The following is a 20,966-nucleotide window of genomic DNA, read 5'->3' on the forward strand; positions in this document are numbered from 1 at the left end:
ATGTTCTTAAGGACCATTACTCCAGAGTAGGGGAAACTTTTTGTGTAAAGGGCCAGACAGTAAATATTTCAGGCTCTCCATGCCACATACACAGGGTCTCACATATTCTTTTTCTTTTTCACAACTTCTAAAAAATGTAAAGGCCATTCTTAGTTCCCAGATACACAAAAGCAGATACCAGGCAGATCTGGACCCTTGAGCCATGGTTTGCCAACTCCCCGCGCCCCCTCCCCCAGAGCAACACACTCCCACACTGGGAGATCTCTGGAGCCTCAAGCAAAGACAGGTGGATTTTTCCTCCATAATAAGGGAGATGAACAATGGCCTCCGGGCACCAGACAGGTTCCCCTTATAGTTGTGATACCCTCCTCCACGCCAAGGCCAAAGTAAAACCAGATCCTGCTTTCCATCCAGGCTTTATTAACTCAGTGTGCAGACAGTTCGCTGTGCTCTTTCAAGAAATGCATTCAATTCACAGTGATATCCTTTGATCAGTCAGTAAATTCGACTACACAAAACTCATACAGACATGGCCCCAGGTCAGCCACAACAGCCCCCTCTCCCCCAAGGGCCTGAGAAATCACCTAGAGCAGCCAGGCTGGGAAGGGCGAGCGGCTGCGCTTTGCTGTGTGTCCTTTAAGGCTCTTTGGTCCTGGTTGATTTCCTCTCAGAGGCATCCAAATAAAACTTCCCTTTCCTATTCAGTACACACCAGTCTTTCTTTGGTGTTTAACCCAATGGGCTGAGGAAGGGAGGTAGCCAGGAAATTATACCCACTAACATGTGCAGTTAATGCCTATCTACATCCTTTTTACTCACAGTCAGTGGATTTATCTTTTAGACACAGAGAAATAGAATCAGATATGATTTTTGGGGCAGGAGAACAAAGCCAATGTCAACAGGTAGGGCTTGAAGCACCACAAAACTCTGCTGCCTCACACAATGCCCTTTTTTTTTTTGCACTAAAACTCCTGGGTGCCTGATAAATTCAAGTTTAGCAAGACTCCCAGAGAAGCTTTCTGACCAGGGGGCCCTGGGGAGGAGAGTGGGGAAGAGCAAAGAGGAGCCCCAAGGTGACCTGGCCTCTTCCCTCCCGCTTCCTGAAGGAGCCAGAACTACACAGGTGAAAGGTTCCCTTGCCTGAGAGCCGATGAGGAGGAAGAGAAGAGGGGCCCTTCCTCAATCCTGGCTGGAACCAGAATCCTAAAGGTTTCCTAATTTTTCCAAATGGTTTGCTTGAGTGTCACCCCCAGGTCCCAGCACCTTCTCCCTGAGAGGGTCTCAGCTCCTGGTCTCCAGGGGACAGGGGTTAGGGGAGAGCAGATAGAAGACTTGGCCTCTCTCCCCTTGTTCACGTTTATCCCCTGGAGTCCAATAAACCCAGGTGCCTGGGTAGAAGCATGATGCATCCTCCCACCCCAACCCTCGTCCCCCAAAATCCACCCTGGCCTACAGGCCCTGTTGGCAAAGAGGAATGAGGCACAGGAATCCACAGTGGCTAAGGAGGAGCTGGTAAATATGGGTATGGACTGGTCCTTGCTGGGGTGGGGCATTTAGAGACCCTTATTGAAGTAGACATAAGGCACAGGTTCTCCACACTTGGCCTTGATAGTGTCTTGGAGCTCTGGTTCCAGATAGGAAACTGGCAATTCACTGAGAAGAGAGAAGGGGCTTATAAGTGTGCCACCTGGACGAGCAGCAAATTACCCTCAGATAAAATCCAACTCAGATGCCGCCTCTAAGAAGCCCTTGCCCATTTTCCATCAGAATTATTAATGACCTCCGTACACTACAGTATGTTGATTTTACTTCTGTTGAGCCCTGACTTCATCTCCCTGGTGCTAAACTTCCGTCTTCTTCAAGATTACAAGCTCGGTGCTCAGAACACAGGAGATGTGTAGCAGTTGACTACGGAGCTGAGAGTACTAGGGAAAGGGAAACGGGCATCTTCTCCGTATCTATTCAAGCTATGCCTGGTCTCCTGGAGCTAGTCCTCCGCCTCAACCCACCGCCCCAGTCTGATGCTTACCTTCCCTTTGCCATCATCTCTCCTCACCCACCCCCTCTGCCCTTCCCAGGACATGCAAGGGAAGCGGAGAGGTCGAAGCCGTCCACCCTCTGGCAAACATCAGCCAGAGTGAGTACCTACCCTCCTGTTCAATTTCAAAGACCAGATCCAGCCAGGGAGATGGATCTAGTAACTTAACCAGCAGGGACAGAAAGTCTCTTACTGTTCCCCCACCTTCTCTCCAAGGCAGCCTTTGCTCCACCGGGAGTGAGCAACTCATCCCTCTGCCCCTTGGAGCTCTGTTTCAGTTTACCATTCACCTGGGGTCAAGAGGCCCGGAGTTTAGACTGACAGGCACTTGTCCTTGGACAGATGCCTCCCTGCCTGCCCCTCCCTCTCTCCTTCGGGACACCAGGCAGGTCAGGGAGACCAGGGACAGGGTGCTCAGTAAAACCAAGTGAGGAATGAACAGCTGATACCATGTCTGCGGGAACAGCCCACATGCCACTGGCACCATGAAGATGAGGCTGGAAGAAAAGAGAAACCAAAGCATTAGGGAGTGTCTGGCATCTCACAGACCCACCCACACCCCATCGCTGAGCCCCTCAAAGGAAGGCGGAGCCGGCGCCAAAGCTCCTCTCCCTCCAACCCTTCTCCTGGTCTCTTGGTGCCTGGAGACTCACTCTAGCACATGATAAAATCAGCCCCCCCCACACTCCCCCTCACACCCCACCCACCCATCATTCAAGCAGATGAAGAAGGTAATGGAGCCACCAGGGAGTGTGAGCAGCAGCCCTAATGACCACCGGCAATTCCTGATGTTTAGGGAAACCAGCGCGGGGTGTGAACTCAGGGTCCTGCTGCTGTACTCACTGAATGCCCGGGCTGTTGGAGAACAGTGAGGGCAGAGCTTCTCAAACTTCACCGGGCATGCAAGGAACTCGAGGAGCTTGTTCAAATGTGATGCTAATTCAGTAGGTCTGGGAAAGGGCTTGAGAGTCTTTACTTCTCACAAGTTCTCAGAGGATGCGGATCCAGGACCATGTTTTACAGGATTTGGGAATCTAACAGACCTAGGTTCGTGCCCCAGCTCTGCCACTTCCTAGCTGTGCAATCTTGGGCAAGTTCCCTCTGAGCCAGCAGAGGGAGGGCAAGAGTACCTACTTTGCAGGGTTACTGTGAGGATTAAATGAGATAACACGTGTGACACATCCAGCCCATGGTCACTGCTCCCTCAGTGGGAAATCAGTTAGCAGAAGACAGCCTGGAATAATGTTAGACCTGCTAAGGATCCAATCGCAGCTCCAGCAATTACCAGCTAGAGACGCGTGGGCAAGTTTCTTCATCTGGGAAAGGAGATGATGACAGTATGTACACCTCGAGGGCTGAGAGAATTAGGTGAAAATATAGACGTGAAACATCAACACAGTGGCGGCACACAGAAAACATCCAATACATGTTAGCTTTGGTTGCTGTCATTAGCCTCATGGCCTCACAAAGCATGAGTAATGCTGGGACATGTCCAGTCAAGGGCAGGCACCTAAGAATGCTGCCAGGACTCGTGGTGCTTTCCTCCCATGTGAGGCTGGGACACTTGATGGGCCCAGGCTGTGCTGTCATTTTCGATGGCTCATCTTTTTGGATGTATTGAGATATAACTGACATGTAACACTGTGTAAGTTTACCACCGGCGTGAGCTAACCCCTCTATCACATCACATAATTCATTTATTTTTTGTGGTGGGATGATCTCATCATTTTTGTCTCTTCTCTAAAACTACTGAAGACCTAAGGTCAGAGGGGAGACCCTGGGACAGAAGGACCCCCAAGGGTTCCACTTTCCACTCCAGTGTGTGCACAGTGCCAGCCTGGCGCCCTCAGAAAGAAGGGGTGAGAGCGCGCCAGAGGGGCCACAGGTGTTCAAGCCCGGGCGCTTTTGAAGTCAGGTAAAGGAGTATATGTTTTGCAACATGGGTGACACAAGAAGACAGATCTTGGGCACCCCACCATAGACCCCCAAACCGAGAAAATATGATACTCACAAACACCCGGACAGCAGAACCTGCAATGGGGCGTGCAGCACCCGGATTCTCTGCACAGAAACAGACAAAAGAGAGACCCACGTGGGACTTACATACTTCGAGGTGAAACCCACGCCGGTCACCCAGCTAGAAACCCGCAGGCGGGAAACCCTGGCTCTGCAGGGCGGGGAGGGGGCTCTCCTTGCTCTCGGCAGACAAGGCCGAGAACTGGGCAGCCAGCGGGCACCGGGATGGGCCCTACTTGAGTGAGGTGCAGGGTGGGAGCAAGAGGGAAGGGTAAGATGGTCAAGGGCCCCCAGCATGGGTGTGTTCTGGGCAGGGAAGATGCAAAGGAGAATCCGCTCACCTTCATGCAGCGCAGTTTCTCCAGCCTTTCCATGACGACCGGCAGCAGGACTGGAAGAAACCAGGGGAAAGGCTGTGAGACTCCCCCCCAGATCCCTTTCCAAAGTCGGATCACAGACTGAGTGATTCCCCCTCCTTCCCCAGGAGAAGAATGGAAGACTGTAGGCGTGGCCATGCCCCCTCCCTCCCCCAAGTCCTGGCAGAAGGTGCTTCCCAAACTCCTCAACCTGCACACCTATAACAACAGGAGGACAAGTACCGCAGGCCCAGAGCACCCTTCTCAAAACTATCTTTGAAGCAAATTTTGTATCCTGCTCTGTAACATGCCCCTGCTGACAGCAAAACCAAGGCAGGGGACTTATTTTTCTCTACCACTGTCTCCCCAGCACCCCACAGTGTGTCCAGCACATTGAAGGAACTTAAGGAATATTTGTTAAATGAAAATAACTTTCTCCACCAAATCTCTGATTAATTGACATTCCAGGAATTACAGTGTGGCTCTCCCGTGGCTCTTGGCACTCAAGCAAACCAGTCTGAGAAGCATGTCTATCGAGGCTGAGGTCCCACCCCCCACCCGAAGTGTGGTTGAGGTCTCCATCACTTGTTCCAGGGTCCCCCAGGATGGGAGGGCTTCCCCATCTTACTCATGCCAGGGGCTGCCATGGTGATCCGAGAAATAACCACTTGGGTGATGCCTATGGCCGCAGCTCTCTGAGGGCAGAAAAGAGTAAGTTGTCAGGAATGAGCTTATCCAGTATCCATAGGCTGCACCAGAGGGCTGGGTCAGGGTCAGGGTCAGGGTCAGGGTCAAGGCCAAGTCTGAGCTGGTAAAGAGTAAGGGATGGACCTGCCAGGGGTTGAGTGACCTCACCTGACCCTCTCCCACCCAGCCACATTTTTATGGTTTCAGGACCAGAAACGATGGAGAAAAGACATGAACAGAGATATGGAGGGAAAATCGATGGGGAAGGAGGATGGAGTCAGGGAGAAGGTTTCTCAGCCCTATAGTAGAGCCCAGGCCTGCTCTGACCACGAAGAACAGGACAGGGTCTGAGAGGGAACTCCCTCCTCCCACCCCAAAGGCAGGCCTCTGCTCACCCGGGAATGACCAATCTCATTGTGGTTCCTGTCCTTCACGCAGATGCCCTGGATGAGTTCCCTAAACACAGACAGGAGGTGCTGGATATGGGAAAGGGGTGCTGGAAGACTGCCAGCGATGTGAAACACCAGGGGACCAAGGCCAGGGCACTCAAGCTCTAGGAAGCCACCTCCTGCAGCTGGCCCTTGGAGCGCCCTTCCCCACTCCAGAGAGTGGTATCCAGCCGTGACCTAGGGCAGAGGCTCAGAGAGCTAGCACTGGGCCCCAACGGCCTAGGCTGAATCCGGAAACTGCAGAGCAAGTGTATGATCTTGAGCAAGTTCCCTAATCCTTCTAAAGACACAGTTATCCGCATTTGCAAAATGGGGATAATCATGGCACCCACTTCACAGGACTTGGTGAGGATTAAACAAGATAATGCCTGCAAAGTGCTAAGTCCAGTGCCTGACACAGTGACTGCTCCCAAACAGGAGCTGTTAGTCTCAGGCCAGTGCTTGACAGCACTCCATCCAAGACCAGGTGGGTGGTGGGGACTCATTCATTCGTTGGAAGGAGCAACTGGATGGGGGAGGGGAAGAGGAGGCGAGCAGTGTGCATGCACGACTATTCCGTGGTGTGCTCTTTCTGCAAGGGCGGTTGTGATCACTTTCCATTTGCTACTAATCCCAAGAAAATGTGCCTTATAGATAGATACTGGTGATGACGAGGAAGGCACTGATGGAAACAGGGGCAACAGTAGCTAACGCTTAATGCAGCATTTTCTTACAGTCCAGGCGCCATTTGGGGCGCTTTACCTCTACTACATCATTAAATTTTATAACAGAGGAACATCTATACTTTCTCTAGTCAAGAAACAAGAGCTGTGGGACACAGCGGGTTTCTCCTTTCACCTTTCCTGCTGTGACACTTAGAGCCTGGTGCCTGGAAAACATCTATCTGCCCCTCTGGCTTCCTCAAAGCTTCTTGGTTCTGTTCTATCTTTGGACACCTCGCTCTGATGCGTTTCATTCTGTAAGGCATCCCCAGGGCTTTGGAAGTAGGTCGAGTTCACAACTCAAATACAGTTGCAGTTGAAAGGACATGAGCTAGTGCCAAACCCCACAGGTCCTCGCTCACGCCCCACCCCTGCTCCCCATCATCCACAACACACATCACAGATGAAACCTAAGTCACCCGCCACTCCTGCAGCCGTCACTGTTGGAGCCGCCAGTCCTCAGGGAACCTTCAGAAGCGCAGCTCGGCAGCCCTCCCCACACCCACCTCAGCCCCAACGAGCCACCCACTGCCTGGGTTTCTTGTCCTTCCCCTGCTAGCCTCACGGTCTGTAGGGAGGAAAAGGGATCCCTGTACTCACTGCTGTCGCATCATTGGGATGTTGACACAGTTAGCCGCAGCCACAGCGGCAAAGGGCACCCAGCGGCCCACCAGGGGCGGGGCTCTCTGTGGGAGAAGAGAACAATGGGAGTAGGTCAGGCTCCCTGGAGATGGGGGTGGAAGGGGCTTCAGGAAGATAGAACAAGAAATCAGACCTTGGTACTGCCACGCATCCCGACACCCAGTCGGGGAACCCAAACTCCCTCAAAGGGCCGAGAAAGACCAAATGGGCGCAGCCCTGCTGAATTTCCCACTACTTGGCTGGGCTCTGGCCAAACCCAACTCATCCAGACCGGAAACGGCCCCTGCCTGGTAAAAAAAAGTTTTCCCTAGGACTTTGCTGCCGCCTAGTGGCCACCACGCCCACAGCAACCCCAGACGGTACCTTTGTCAACATGTTCATGCCCACAGCAGTGGTCACGGCAGCGGTTGTGGCAGTGATGTAGGAAACGGCCATCTGCCTAGTGGAGGAGAGAGATGTTTGGGAGCGGGGACCCTAGCTGGCTGAGGGCAGGACGATGGCTTGAGTGATAAAGGCTAGAAATGTGGCTTCATGCCTGAGAAGCTCATGTGGTCTGTCCCCAGCCTCACCTTGTGATCTCCCCCCAACTCACTCAGCTGCTCCAGTCCCCTTGGCCTCCTTTCAGTACTTTAAACACACCAAATGCCTTCCTGCTCAGAACCTTTGCATGTTGCTGCTCCTTATCCTGGGAATTCTTCCCTGGGCTCCTGCATGGCTAAATCCTTATCTTTCAAAACTCAGCTGAAATGTCAGCTCTGCAGAAAGGACTTCCCTGAACAGCCTATCTACACAGATGCCCCTCTGCTGTTCTCTGTCTTGTTATCTATTTATTTCCTTAATGGCAGCAATCACAGTCTGAGATTATTACGCTTGTTTTCCCTTTTTTTTTTTTTTTTTTGGCCGCGCCATGTGGCATGTGGGATTCGGGATCTTAGTTCCCTGACCAGGGATCAAACCTGTGCCCCCTGCACTGGGAGCATGGAGTCTTAACCACTGGACCACTAGGGAAGTCCCTATGCTTGTTTTCTTAAAAGACCTTAAACTCCAGAGAGCACACATGTCTTACTCAAACGTATCCCCAGCACCTAGAACCATGCCCAGCACCTAATACACACTCAAGAAATATTTGTAGAATGAATGAATGAGTAAGTGAATGAATGTTGAATTGGTCTAGGAAGAAGATACTCTCCTAGTCAGCCTAATACTTCCAAACCCTGAAAAGGGAGACCTGGTCACTTGCCCAGCGCAGGTCCCACCCAGGGAGGACTGACGGCCCTGGAACCCTTTAGAAGGGCTGTTCCCCTGAAGGCAAGAGGACAGCCACCTGCTCCAGGCCCACATGGATGGCCTGGGGTTCACGTCTCCTACCTGACCGACGTGGGGGAAGCTGCATTCCTGTTGGTGTAGTTGACTAAGGCATTGAAGGACTGGTTCACCCACTGCCAGAAGATCACTGCCGGTATCGTCCTACCAGGAGGGAGGCCCAGAGAGGCAGAGAGGAGGATGGAAAGAGGGTTTGGGGCACACCAGTCAAACCACATTACCTGCCGCTCCCCAAGCTGTTCCCATGCTGTTTCATGCAGCTGGGCTTTTTTGCACAGCCTGTCCCTCTGACTGGAGCAACCATGCCCCCTACCCTTTCCATACATGGCTGAATCCTGCTCTGTTGAGAGATCTCTTCTTCCTTGGAACCTTCCCAACCCTTCCCCTGCCCTTCCTGAGACACAGTTAGTCATTCTATGCTCTCTGCTCCCACCACCCCATATTCTACCCCTAACCTACCACTTGGCAAGCTGGACGGTAACTATTTACTTCTCGGTCTCAACAAAATTGGGCACCCCTTGAAGGGAGGGACTAAAGTCTTTATACTCCCCACACCTGGCCCAAGGCCTGGCTCAACAACTGGGTAACTGAATGCGTGGGGGAAGGAGCGGGAGAGGGAAGAGAGAAAGGGGGAACAACAGAGAAAGTTTCTCTCCCCAACTGGGCTGAAAGGGTGTCCCAATTTTTTTACTTGGATATTACATTATAAAAATACATTAAATTCATTGTTGAATAAGTACTTTTTAAAGAGGGAATGAGAATAGCTCATCCGTTGAGCACTCTTGAGAGGCCTGCCTCAGTTTATACAGCCAGGCACCACTATTTCCTGGCTGTGTGAACTTGGACAAGTCATATAACCTCTCCAGAACCTCAGTTCTTCATCTATAAAATGGAGATGAAAACAGTACCTCTCTGTAGGGTTGCTGAGATTAAATGAGGTGATAATATGCAAAGAATTTAACACAGTGCCTGGTAGCTGGTCAGGGATCCATAAAGACGGCTATTACTATCATCCTACTATGGCTCCCTGCCTAACAGGTCCACGTGGCTGCACCTGGCGCTGCCTTGCTCCCGGGTCGCACCTGTAGAACTGGAGCATGAAGCCCGTGATGATCATGCCCCCGGGGACCTGGAAGGACATCCGCCCAATGACGTTCATCTTGTCCCCGGTGTCAGGGTGGAAGGCCGAGTCGTACAGCTTCTTGGCGTAGAGCAGCTGCTCCACTCGCGTGCCTGGGGGCACGGTCCCCATCCTGCCACCAAGGACCACAGGCGGTGTTACCTCCTGACCCCTGGCCCCGAGTCATCCTGCTCTCAGCTCCTCCTCCTCCCTGAGCTCTCTGCCTAGCCCCTCGTCTTCCGTTTCCACCTCGTCCCTAGGGCACCCACCGATGTCGCCCCACTGCCCCCAGCCCACTCCCCTAACCGCTCACCTGCTCTTCTCCACCATCACTTTGGCCCAGTCCAGCTCCCACTCTGGTACCAGTACGGTGCGGGGGTCCGTGACATTGAAGAAATGCTTCACCCGCCCTAGGAAAGTGCACTGGTCCCAACGGGGGGCATCGATATTAAAGCCAGACAGGTCAGCCTCCATCCTGCTCACACATAAAACTGTGGACTTCAGGAACAGAGGAAAAATGAAGATTGTCCTCAAAGCCTGCCCTGGAGGCCCTTAGCACCTCCCGCTACGGTAGACTGACTGCTCTCACCAGCCGCTAGCATCATCTGACTCAGCTCAGGAAGGGCCCAGTGAATGGTCACCAGTCTGAGCAACTGGGCACCAACATGTGTTTCCTGAGTGCCTGCTGGTGGCCAGCCTGGTGCTTGATCATGCTGTGGGCGAGGCTGGGAAAAGGGACAGTACAGTGCCTGTCCTTGGGGAGCCGAGTCTGACTGTAGAGCAAGAGCCCACCTGTGGAACAACAGATAATACATACAGCAACAATAAGCACAGGAGATGAGAGGGAGCTGAGAAGGGGGACACAAAAATCAAGGCGGGCTTCCCAGAAGAGGTGGAATGTGAGTGAAGCCCCAGAAGGTAGGATAGATCTATCTGAAGGAGGAAGAGGCATGGGATCACACTGAAAGTAGAAACAATCACTGATAAAGATGGACACGACAATGGCATGATCACCTTCATTTCAGTGTGTGTGTGTGTGTGTGTGTGGTGCATGCCGGCCCTATGAGAGATCCCGGGCCATGGCTGTCGCCCTCAAGGCGTTACAGAACAGGAGAGAGACAAGTCAGTCAACAAGGACAGTAGTGCGACAATGCCGCTGATGGACACGGGGAGCAGCAGAAAGCCAGAGAAGAGGTACTAAAACTGAGATGACTGCGTCTCCTGGTTTGCCGGGGCTTGTTGTCCGGTGGTAATTATTAAAAGCACCCCTTCAACCTCAAAAGTGTCCCAGTTTGGATGATAAATTATAAGATCACCTTATCTAAAATGGATGAGGGATTCTGAACATGCTTTGTGAGAACAAGAAATAAACAAAGTTTTGAAGGATGCATAAAAGTCAGATAGATGGAGGAGAGGTACCCCAGGCAAGAAGAAGAGCCAGTGTTTAAAGCACACAGTGCACATGGGGACCTGATGATGATGGTGACAACACTAACACTTCCTGAGCTCCTAATTGACACTAGACACTCTGCTTGGTGCCTGACGTGCATTTTCTGAATTCATCTTCACCATAACCCTATAAGATAGAGATACTCTTATGTTTAATGCCATTTTATAGATGAGAAAACCAAGGCACAGGTAAGTGACTTTGCCAAGTCACACAAGCACTTGCCAATGAAAGAGCCAGGATTTTAATTCAGCCTAACTTCAGAACCTCTGCCTATAATTAGGTTCTGGAGTCCATGACTTGAAAAACTAAGGCGGATCTGACATGTGAGGAGCTTGGAAATGGTCACTCCTGTCCTCACAACAAAAAGAAGCTGAACAAACTGAAAATCAACAGCTCTTCTTAGAACCATCAGAGAATTGAGGTCACAGGGCAAACCACTGCCCCCAAACTTGGAGAGGCAGGCAGGTACAGAGAATCACAGCTTAGTGGGGAACAGAAGCCCACCCCTTGGGGCAAGTACCATAGGAAACTTAAACTGTAATCGACAAATTGCTGGAAGTTCAGTGTGGACAAGCTTGAGAGTTAAAAATTCCAGGGGGATTCAATCTTTGGTGGCGGTGTGGGGAGACACACTTTTGTGAGTTTTACCTCCAGGAGCCCACCAGGTTCTCAGGCTGAAGATCAGAGAAAAACTCCTTACTGCTTCTGGCAGGGAGATGGGAAAAGTGGCCATTGTGAAGTAGACCCAGAGGCCTCTGCGATTTTTAACAAGACCTGCCCTCAAAGGAGCCTAGCCTGTTTCACCAGAGCCTAACTAACTACCTTGGGTCTCACCAGAACCTAACTGACTTGGGCGAAGAGAAACGCCCAACTCCACCCCTTCTAGCTTTCCTGTCTCACCTAAAGGGAGTAAGGGGAACCTGAGAAGGACTTGTGAAGGTCCAGGGGCACCTAATCACAGGACTATAGAACACTCCCCCTGCCCTCACACTGTCGGTGGTACAGGGCTCCCGTATAATAACAGGGAGAACTGAATAACAACAGAAAGAACCGCAAGTCTCAGACCTTATTTAAGAAGAGGTGTCTAGAAACCCAAAGACAACAGGGGAGACAAAAACAAGGACACTAGAGGAAATTTAACTTTTGACCCCTACAGCTTTAGCAAACAGTAATCACAACCTAACTCCTCGCCAGAAAAATGTAAAACCTCACACACATCTGGCTTTCAACAAAAAAGGACAAGGCATCCTAAAAGGCAAAAAAACAAAACAAAACAAACAAAACTCCACAGTTTGAAGAGACAGAGCAAGCAAGCATCAGAACCAGATGACAGAGACCTTGGAATTATCAAACCAGGAATTTTAAATAACTATGATTAATATGCTAAGGACTCCAATGGGAAAGTGGGCAACATGAAAGAACAGACGGATGATGGAAGCAGAGAGATGGACACTCTAAGAAAGAACCAAAAGGAAATGTTAGAAACTAAAAATACTGTAACAGAAATGAAAGCGCCTTTGATGGGCTCATCAGTAGGCTTGACATGGCCAGGGAAAGAATCAGTGAGCCTGAATATGTGTCAACAGAAAATTCCCAGGACTTCCCTGGTGGTGCAGTGGATAGAGCTCTGCGCTCCCAATGCAGGGGGCCCAGGTTCGATCCCTGGTCAGGGAACTAGATCCCACATGCATGCCACAACTAGGGAGCCCATGAGCCGCAACTAAGACCTAGCGCAACCAAATAAATAAATAAATATATAAATATTTTAAAAAAGAAAAGAAAATTCCCAAACTGAAAAGTAAAGAGAAAAAAAGAATTAAAAAAAAACCAGAATAGAATATCCAAGAACCTTGGGACAATTACATAAGTTGCAACATACATATAAGAGGAATACCAGAAGGAGAGGAGGAAAAGGAACAGAAGAAATATTTGAAGTGATAATGACTGAGAATTTTCCAAAATTAATGACAGAAACCAAACTAGAGACCCAGGAGGCTCAGAGAACATCAAGCAGGACAACTATCAGAAAATCTGCACCAGGCATATTATATTCAAACTGCAGAAAATCAAGAAAGAAGCCAGAGGAAGGGAAAAAACCCTTACCTATAGAGGAACAAAGATAAGAGTTACATTGGACTTCTCTTCAGAAACGGTGCAAGCAAGAGCAGAGTGAAATATTAAAAATGTTTAAAGAAAAAAAAGACAAAAAACCTAGAGTTCTGTATCCAGCAAAATAATCCTTTTGAAATGAAGTAGAAATAAAGACTTTCTGAGACAAACAAAATTGAAGGAATTTGTCACCAACAGACCTGACTTGCAAGATGTTAAAAGAAGTTCTTCAGAGAGAAAGAAGATGATATGGGTCATAAAGTCTGACCTACACAAAGAGTGTCAGAGAAGGAATAATTAAAGGTAAAATAAAATATTTATTTTTCTTATTTTAATTGTTAACAGTTAACAAAGAGATAACAATTTGTTCAAAATAATAACAATATATTCAAAGTAGCAATGAAGTGTTCAGTGACTATAGCTTATCAATATGTGAATGAATGACAGCAATGCTACAACAGATGGGATGGAAAAACTGGGAAGACTCTATTATAAGGTACTTGCACTACCAGTGAAGTGGGACAGTATAATTTGAAAGTGGACTTGGATTCATTGCAAATGTATATTGCAAACTCTAGGGCAACCACTAAAAAAAAATTTCAAAAGAAGTATGATCTATATGCCGAGAGGAGCAAAAATGTAAAACAAGCTATGGCTTTTGAACTTTTGCCTGAAAATTTCAGGAAGCCATTAAAAGATTTCAAGAAGAGTGATGAGATGTGTAGTTTAGAAAGAACAATCTGGGGACTTCCCTGGTGGTGCAGTGGTTAAGAACCACCTGCCAATGCAGGGGACATGGGTTCAAGCCCTGGTCCGGGAAGAAACCACATGCCGCAGAGCAGCTAAGCCCATGCGCCACAACTACTGAGCCTGCGCTCTAAAGCCCGCAAGCCACAACTGCTGAGCCTGTGTGCCACAACTACTGAAGCCCGCGCGCCTAGAGCCCGTGCTCTGCAACAAGAGAAGCCACAGCAATGAGAAGCCCGCGCACCGCAGCAAAGAGTAGCCCCTGCTCGCCGCAACTAGAGAAAGCCCGCGCGCAGCAACGAAGACCCAACGCAGCCAAAAATAAATAATAAATAAATAAATAAATTTACTAAAAAACAAAAAGAAAGAACAATCTGGGAAATCATATGAAAGTAAACAGGGTATGGCAGGACCTCACAGGATGCAGATACCAGCTGGAAGCGAACCCCCAACAATCCACGCAAGAAGAAGTGGGGCTCAAATGAACCCAGATGCACCAGAACTGGGAGGAGGATCAAAAGAAGAGAAGCTTTTAAAGCAGCGGAATCTGAGGATTTGCTAAGTGATAGGGACTATTCTATCACTCAGGGCTCAACCACAGAAAGAGAACCAATAGATTTTCTATCTATCCATCTATCTACCAATCAATCTATCTACCTACCTACCTCCCTCCTGGAATCTCTAACCTCAGGGTGGCGGGGGTCCAGCCCTTTTTTAAAGGGATTCCATCTGATTAGGTCAGGCCACCCAGGATAATCTCCCTTTAGATTAACTCAAAGCCAACCACTTAGGGATTTTAATTACATTTGCAAAATCCCTTCACCACGGTACCTAAATCAGTGTTTGGTCTAATAACTAAAAGAAAGTGTGTGTTTGTTACAAATTGGCTGCTTCTCCCTCAGAGGCCCCTCCAACTGGAAATATAGCAGAGAGGGGGTCCTGGGGAGTTTCTCTGGCCTAGCCCAGGTGACCCATCACAAATACCTAGAGTGATACCAGGGTTTCTGACTGGGGCAATAACGTGCTGAGACAGAATATAGAAAAATAGGCTTTAAGGGAGAAAACAGTGAGTTTGACTTTCCTTGCATTGAGTTTCAAGTGCTATGAGACTTTCTCAAACGCACGAGGCTGCCATCTGTCTCAGGCCCTTTGTAAATGCTAGTCCAGGATGCTATTCCTTCCCCTCTTCACTAAATAACACCTGCTCATCCTTTTTTTTTTTTTAAGGAATAATTTTCAGATTTACTTCTATATCTTCTACTACTATGTCATTTGTCTTTTTTTCCTTGAAAAAAAAAATCACCTGAGGATTTTCCATATATATTGAATTACAAGTTCGCAGGCACATCTTGAGCAAGATTTAAAAAGCTATCCTCTTCAAAGTTTGCTGCCCACTGAAGGGCTGGCAGGCAGGAAACTGGATGTGCTGGAATGCTGAGTTGGAGGACTGACGAAATTCACCAGGAAGCCACTGAGATTCTGGGAAGCTGCCCACAGGGACGCTGAGGGAACTCAATGGGAAGACACCCACACGGGTGCTGCTGAAACTCACTGGGAAGCTGCCTGGTGGGGTGCTGTTGAAACTTGATAATAGGCAAGCATCCAGGCACCTGGAAGACTACCCCTTCCTCATCAGTGTTCCTCCAGCGCCCTCTACTGGTAGAGCTTAAAATCATATCAGAGGGCAAAGGAAAAATGTTTACAACATCCAGTATCATAAAACAGGGCAAAGAAGGGTAGATTTGGGGCTAAGGAGCAATAAACTATCTGGCACAGCTACACAACTTACTTTTTTCGTTTAACATCTTAGAGAATTCTCCATTTGAGATATACAACTCTATCATTCTTTTTAGTGATTATATAATATTCCATGTGCCTTATTTTCATTATTTGATAGACATTTGGGTTATTTTCAGTTTTTCACTGCTATGGTGAGCACCCTTACACACATCACTTTGTGTATATGGCAACTGTATCTTTTTTTTAATGCTGTCTTTTTAAAAAAATTTTATTTATTTTTAGTTGTGTTGGGTCTTCGTTGCTATGCGAGGGCTTTCTCTAGTCGCAGCAAGCAGGGGCTACTCTTCGTTGTGGTGCATGGGCTTCTCATTGCAGTGGCTTCTCTTGTTGCGGAGCATGGGCTCTAGGCACTCAGGCTTCAGTAGCTGCAGCACTTGGGCTGGGTAGCTGCGGCACGCAGGCCCTAGAGCGCAGGCTCAGTAGTTGTGGTGCACGGGCTTAGTTGCCCCGCGGCATGTGGGATCTTCCCGGACCAAGGCTCGAACCCATGTCCCCTGCATTGGCAGGCGGATTCTTAACCACTGAGCCACCAGGGAAGTCCCCATGGCAACTATATCTTTAGGATTGATTTCTAGAAGTGGAATTGCTGGATCAAAGGATATACATGTTTTAAATTAAATCTTTATAATACAAATTGATTTTTCACCAGTTGTGTATGATAATGCTGCTTTAGTCAAACTTTCACCAAAATGGGTATTATAAATCTTTTCTTTTTTTGCCAATTTGATGGGCAGAAACAATATTGTTGTTTTAATTTGTATTTTCTTTTTTTAATTAAAAAAAAATTTTTTTTTTGGGCTGTGCCACGCAGCATGATGGCTCTCAGTTCCCCAACCAGGGATCAAACCTGTGCCCCCTGCAGTGGAAGTGCGGAGTCTTAACCACTGGACTGCCAGAGAAGTACCTAATTTGTATTTTCTTGATTCTTAATGAGATTAAGCATCTTTTCATATGTTTTTGGCCATTTGTTTTTCTCATTCTGAAAACATTGTCTTTTTAAATTACAGAAATAATTTTTGTAATAATTCAGTGCCAAAGTATATAAAGTGAAAATGATAGTGGTTAACATGTTAAAAAAAAAAAAAGCTATCTTCTTGAGTTATACAATCGTCTAAATCCAAAAGCACTCACAGACTTGAGCAAACAAAGCCAGTGTTTCATATTAGGGAAAGGAAACATATCGCTGATGGAAGCTGCAGACCTAGTAAAAAATAAATATTTTATACTAAGTAGTAGAATGAAAGGAAACTTCCACCCAAGACCACTACCTCAATAAAGACCCATGGGTTATTACGGCTGCAAAGGAAGTTCACCTCAGAATAAACGGCACCCTTAAAAGCAGGTGCATTAGCAAATAATTTCAAGGGCTCCCCCCACCCCCAAAAATAGTAGTCTTTTGCTCGGCAGAGACAGTCTGAGTGACCTGCAAGGAAGCACCTACCTGTCCTTCATATCTTGGCTCACATCTCCTTTCCTCAGAGAATCCTCTGAAGGACCCCCTTCCTCCCTCCCATGCAACTAGATCCGCTGCTCTGCTATAAGCCCTCTTGGCTCCATACTTTTCCTTCAGAGCCATGCCAGTCTGTCAGGATACTCTGTGGTTTTACATTAACGCCCACCTTCCCCCACTAGGCCATAAGCTCCTTGAAGCCAGGAGTTGTGCCCATTTTGCTCACCACCGCTGCCTCAACACCTAGCACAAGAATTTGCTAAAAAAGAGGTCCAGTTGGTCGGTAATTGGATATTTAGGCTTAAAACCCAGCATGGAGATCTGGGTTAGAAGTAAAACAGTGAGGGAGCAGCATGGGGTTGGGGGGTAGTTTAAGATAAAGTTTTCCAGGGAGAATATGCAGACTGGGAAGAGCAGCGATCCAAGGACATACCCGGAAAAACCACTGTATTTAAGAGGTAGCCCATCAAAAAGATGAGAAAGAACAACCAGCAAGGTGGCAGGCAGGAGAAGCCAACAGATGAGGCAGAGCGAGAGAGGCGATCAATTTTTAGACTGTTTGTTAGGGTGGGAGAGACTTCAGCAAGCTGATGGTTCAGGGTGAGCCACTTCCCCAGGAGGGAGGAGAGGCCCACTGCGGTGGTTCCGCAGCACCCCTGGGGGGCCCTGACTCAGTGACTCGGTGGCAACCTCTCGGGGGAAGTCACAGCAAGAGCCCACTGCCAGGACTCCGGCTTCCCCCTCCCACACCCCACCACAGAGCCCACAAGAAAGCTCCGGGCTCTGCCCTTTGGGGACAGGCTGACTCGGCTCCTGCAGGCTGGTCCAAAGACCAAAGACATTTCACCCAGTCCCAACTGAAGCCAGGGGTGGGAGGAGGGGAAAGAGTTCACTTTCCTTCACTCTACAGAAAGGAAAAGGAGTTGGCCTTGGCTTACAGAGACCCACACTCGCACCAGATACAGACAGTCCCAAATGCTATGCCTCCCCCTCAACACACACACACACACACACACACACACACACACACTTCTCAGCCAACCCTCTCCACCCTCAACCCAACAATCCAACATTGGAAAGTCCTCTGACTTTCACAATGGAAGCATTTCTACCATGAGGGGGTAATCATTTGCTAAATCATGCAAGAACCTTTGCCTTCATTACCAAGGTCAGGATAGGAACTGCCCAGTCCTGTCTTATGTAAAACATAAAGGGAAAAAAATCTAAATTCTATGTCTCAACATTTCTCCCCACGCTAATGGCCCCCAATGGGGGCAGTTCCGTGACTCCTTCAGGGCAAACTCAAGCCCTTCTGTTACATACTCCCATAGCATCCTGTCCTCCTTTGAAGCAAGCTGGGTTTTTGTAATCGTCACTTTCTTGTTATTTACAGTTATCAGTGTAAAATTTGCCTCCCCTAACAGACTATAAGGTTCACGCTATAGCCCTCATCTGCCCTCTAAAAGCACTTACTGCCTGCCTGAAATGCATTCCAACTTATTCTTGGGTTCTCTGGGCATCAAGGATGTCCCCCCTTTTTTTTTGTCAAACTAAGAACCTGCCTTGGTTACAGAAGCTTTCTTTCACGAAGCTGCAAACTGTCTGCCCCTCCTATACTGAGTCCTACTGGTCTTAAGTTTTCTTCAACAGTTATGATCCCTCTTCCTACACGAACCATATCGAATACTTCCTAAAAAGGTGACTATTACATCCAGGGTTCCGCTACAGGGAACAGGGGGAGGTGGAAATCAAACAGGTGACTAACCAATACCTCCCTTTCCTTCCAGGATTAGAGAATGTCACAGCTCAAAGACATTAGGGATCTCAGCTTACAGATGAGGAAACTGATGCCTAGGAAGGTTCACATGGATTGAGCCAGCATGGTGAGCATTTGTGGCACATGTGGTCCTGCACTGTGGCAGATATAAATGTGAACAGGAAACAGATCCAGTCCTGTTTATCCAAAGATCTGACAACAGCTAGGGCCATATTTTCCCAAGGTTACAAGGCTTAGACAGGAATTCCCTAGAGGTCCAGTGGTTAGGACTCTGCCCCTCACTGATGAGGGCACGGTGCCAACAAAAAAACAAAAAAGACCACAGGTTACAAGGCTTAGGATCACCTAGATAGGTCCTCTATCCACTACAGGGTGCTTGTCTCGATAAAGAGAGAGAGAAAGAGAAAGAAAGAGAGGGAGGGAAGAAGGGAAAAGATTTTAAAAATGATATAACCTACTACCTCTCCTGAAGTAATGCTCGTCCTTCCAGGGAGAGCTGATTTTCTCTGGCAGACAGTATCAGAGTTTGGAAAACAGGCTTCCGAACCTCTTCTGTTGTATCCTCTTGCAAGTGCGGGGGAAGTACCCAAGATCTTCCTATTTGAATCCCCAGGTAGGGAGAAAAACAAAATATCATCGCTTGTACTCCCATCAGAGGAAGATGGGAGTCAAAGACTCAAGAAGTTCAGACACAGGGCTTCCCTGGTGGAGCAGTGATTAAGAATCCGCCTGCCAATGCAGGGGACACGGGTTCGAGCCCTGGTCCGAGAAGATCCTACATGCCGCGGAGCAACTAAGCCCGTGCACCACAACTACCGAGCCTGCGCTCTAGAGCCCGCAAGCCACAACTACTGAGCCCACGTGCCACATCTACTGAAGCCCGAGCACCTAGAGCCCGTGCTCCGTAACAAGGGAAGCCACTGCAATGAGAAGCCTGCGCGCTGCAACGAGAGTAGCCCCCGCTCGCCACAACTAGAGAAAGCCCGCGCGCAGCAACGAAGACCCAACGCAGCCAAAAAAAATAATTAAGTAAATAAATAAATAAAAGAAGTTCAGGGGCTTCTCTGGTGGCGCAGTGGTTGAGAATCTGCCTGCCAATGCAGGGGACACGGGTTCGAGCCCTGGTCTGGGAGGATCCCAAATGCCGCGGAGCAAGTAGGCCCGTGAGCCACAACTGCTGAGCCTGCGCGTCTGGAGCTTGTGCTCCGCAACAAGAGAGGCCGCAACAGTGAGAGGCCCGCGCACCGCGAGGAAGAGTGGCCCCCACTTGCCGCAACTAGAGAAAGCCCTCGCACAGAAACGAAGACCCAACACAGCCAAAAATAAATAAGTAAATAAATAAATAAGCTTTCATTTAAAAAAAAAAGAAGTTCAGACACAAAGACCACTGAGATGGCGAGGGCTGGTGTCAAGGCTGCCTACAGCAAGCTGGAGAATGAGACTAATAATTAAACCAGCGGGCCCTGGTAGTATATGCTTTTGTACAATCATGTGACTCCGAGGCAACCATGATGTTAGACACCAGGCAACTTAGAAAGAGGAGTCTGCTTTGCCTCTTTCACAAAAGAACCAACAGGCTAGAGATGGGTGGATTGAAAGAGTACATGCTCTGAATTAACCATTCACCTTGCACCTCCTTAGTCAAGGTTCTGAACTGAGTTTTCTCTCCAAGCATCTGAAGCAGGTATGCAGGTAGCAGATGTTTTTAAAAATACTTTACTTGAATGCATAAAAAGCTAAGGACCATTTAGGGAAAAATCTGCCTTCATTCCAATGATCTTAACTAGGCTGGAAAGCCTGCTGGTCATAAAATCAGCAAAGCCCAAAACCTGGATGAAGCTATTAACAACAGCTAAGCCATGGGACCTCCCTGGCGGTCCAGTGGTTGAGACTCCCCGCTTCCACTGCAGGGATCACTGGTTCGATCCCTGGTCAGGGAACTAAGATCCCGTATGCCGTTCCGCACGGCCAAAAAATAAAAAAAAGAAAATAATAACTAAGCCCCATATAGCACTTCCTATGTGCCAGGCAATGTTCTATGTACTTGACATATAATCATTCATATAATCCTCACAAGAACCCAATGAGGTAGGTAAGAGGCACATACACACACATCTGTAAAACTCCAGGGGTATCATCCATGCCCACACTTTATCTGCTCTTAAAAACTTCTGGATTTACATTTCAGGTATAAACCACTCTGTTCCTCCAACATGGACAATACAATAATGGTGTTTAATAATTCCTCAAGAGTCAGAAAGTACTAGGTTCAAATCCCCACTCTTATCACTTAAAATAATC

At 48.5% G+C, this 20,966-nt stretch overlaps 1 protein-coding gene across 8 annotated transcripts in view; it reads right to left on the reverse strand.

Annotated features, from left to right (window-relative positions):
* Positions 1 to 399: 399 nt before the first annotated feature.
* SFXN2 (sideroflexin 2) overlaps positions 400 to 20,966 on the reverse strand; it is a 57,600-nt gene continuing 37,033 nt past the window's right edge. For 2 of the 8 annotated variants that reach the window (XM_059900737.1, XM_059900741.1), the window contains exons 2-12: positions 9,646 to 9,830; positions 9,295 to 9,465; positions 8,258 to 8,356; positions 7,253 to 7,328; positions 6,848 to 6,933; positions 5,493 to 5,553; positions 5,039 to 5,105; positions 4,396 to 4,445; positions 4,050 to 4,099; positions 2,488 to 2,535; positions 400 to 1,653 (exon numbers count right to left, since the gene is read on the reverse strand). In XM_059900737.1, the coding sequence (XP_059756720.1) occupies positions 1,554 to 1,653; positions 2,488 to 2,535; positions 4,050 to 4,099; positions 4,396 to 4,445; positions 5,039 to 5,105; positions 5,493 to 5,553; positions 6,848 to 6,933; positions 7,253 to 7,328; positions 8,258 to 8,356; positions 9,295 to 9,465; positions 9,646 to 9,806 (969 nt within the window). In that variant the 5' untranslated portion in view covers positions 9,807 to 9,830 and the 3' untranslated portion in view covers positions 400 to 1,553. Of the gene's footprint in view, positions 1,654 to 2,487; positions 2,536 to 4,049; positions 4,100 to 4,395; positions 4,446 to 5,038; positions 5,106 to 5,492; positions 5,554 to 6,847; positions 6,934 to 7,252; positions 7,329 to 8,257; positions 8,357 to 9,294; positions 9,466 to 9,645; positions 9,831 to 19,126; positions 19,263 to 20,966 lie in introns of those variants that run through there. The other 6 variants (XM_059900739.1, XM_059900735.1, XM_059900736.1 and 3 more) reach the window with 6 other exon arrangements.

This window comes from Balaenoptera ricei, chromosome 16 (assembly GCF_028023285.1).
Source record: "Balaenoptera ricei isolate mBalRic1 chromosome 16, mBalRic1.hap2, whole genome shotgun sequence".
In the NCBI taxonomy this organism is placed as follows: domain Eukaryota; kingdom Metazoa; phylum Chordata; class Mammalia; order Artiodactyla; family Balaenopteridae; genus Balaenoptera; species Balaenoptera ricei.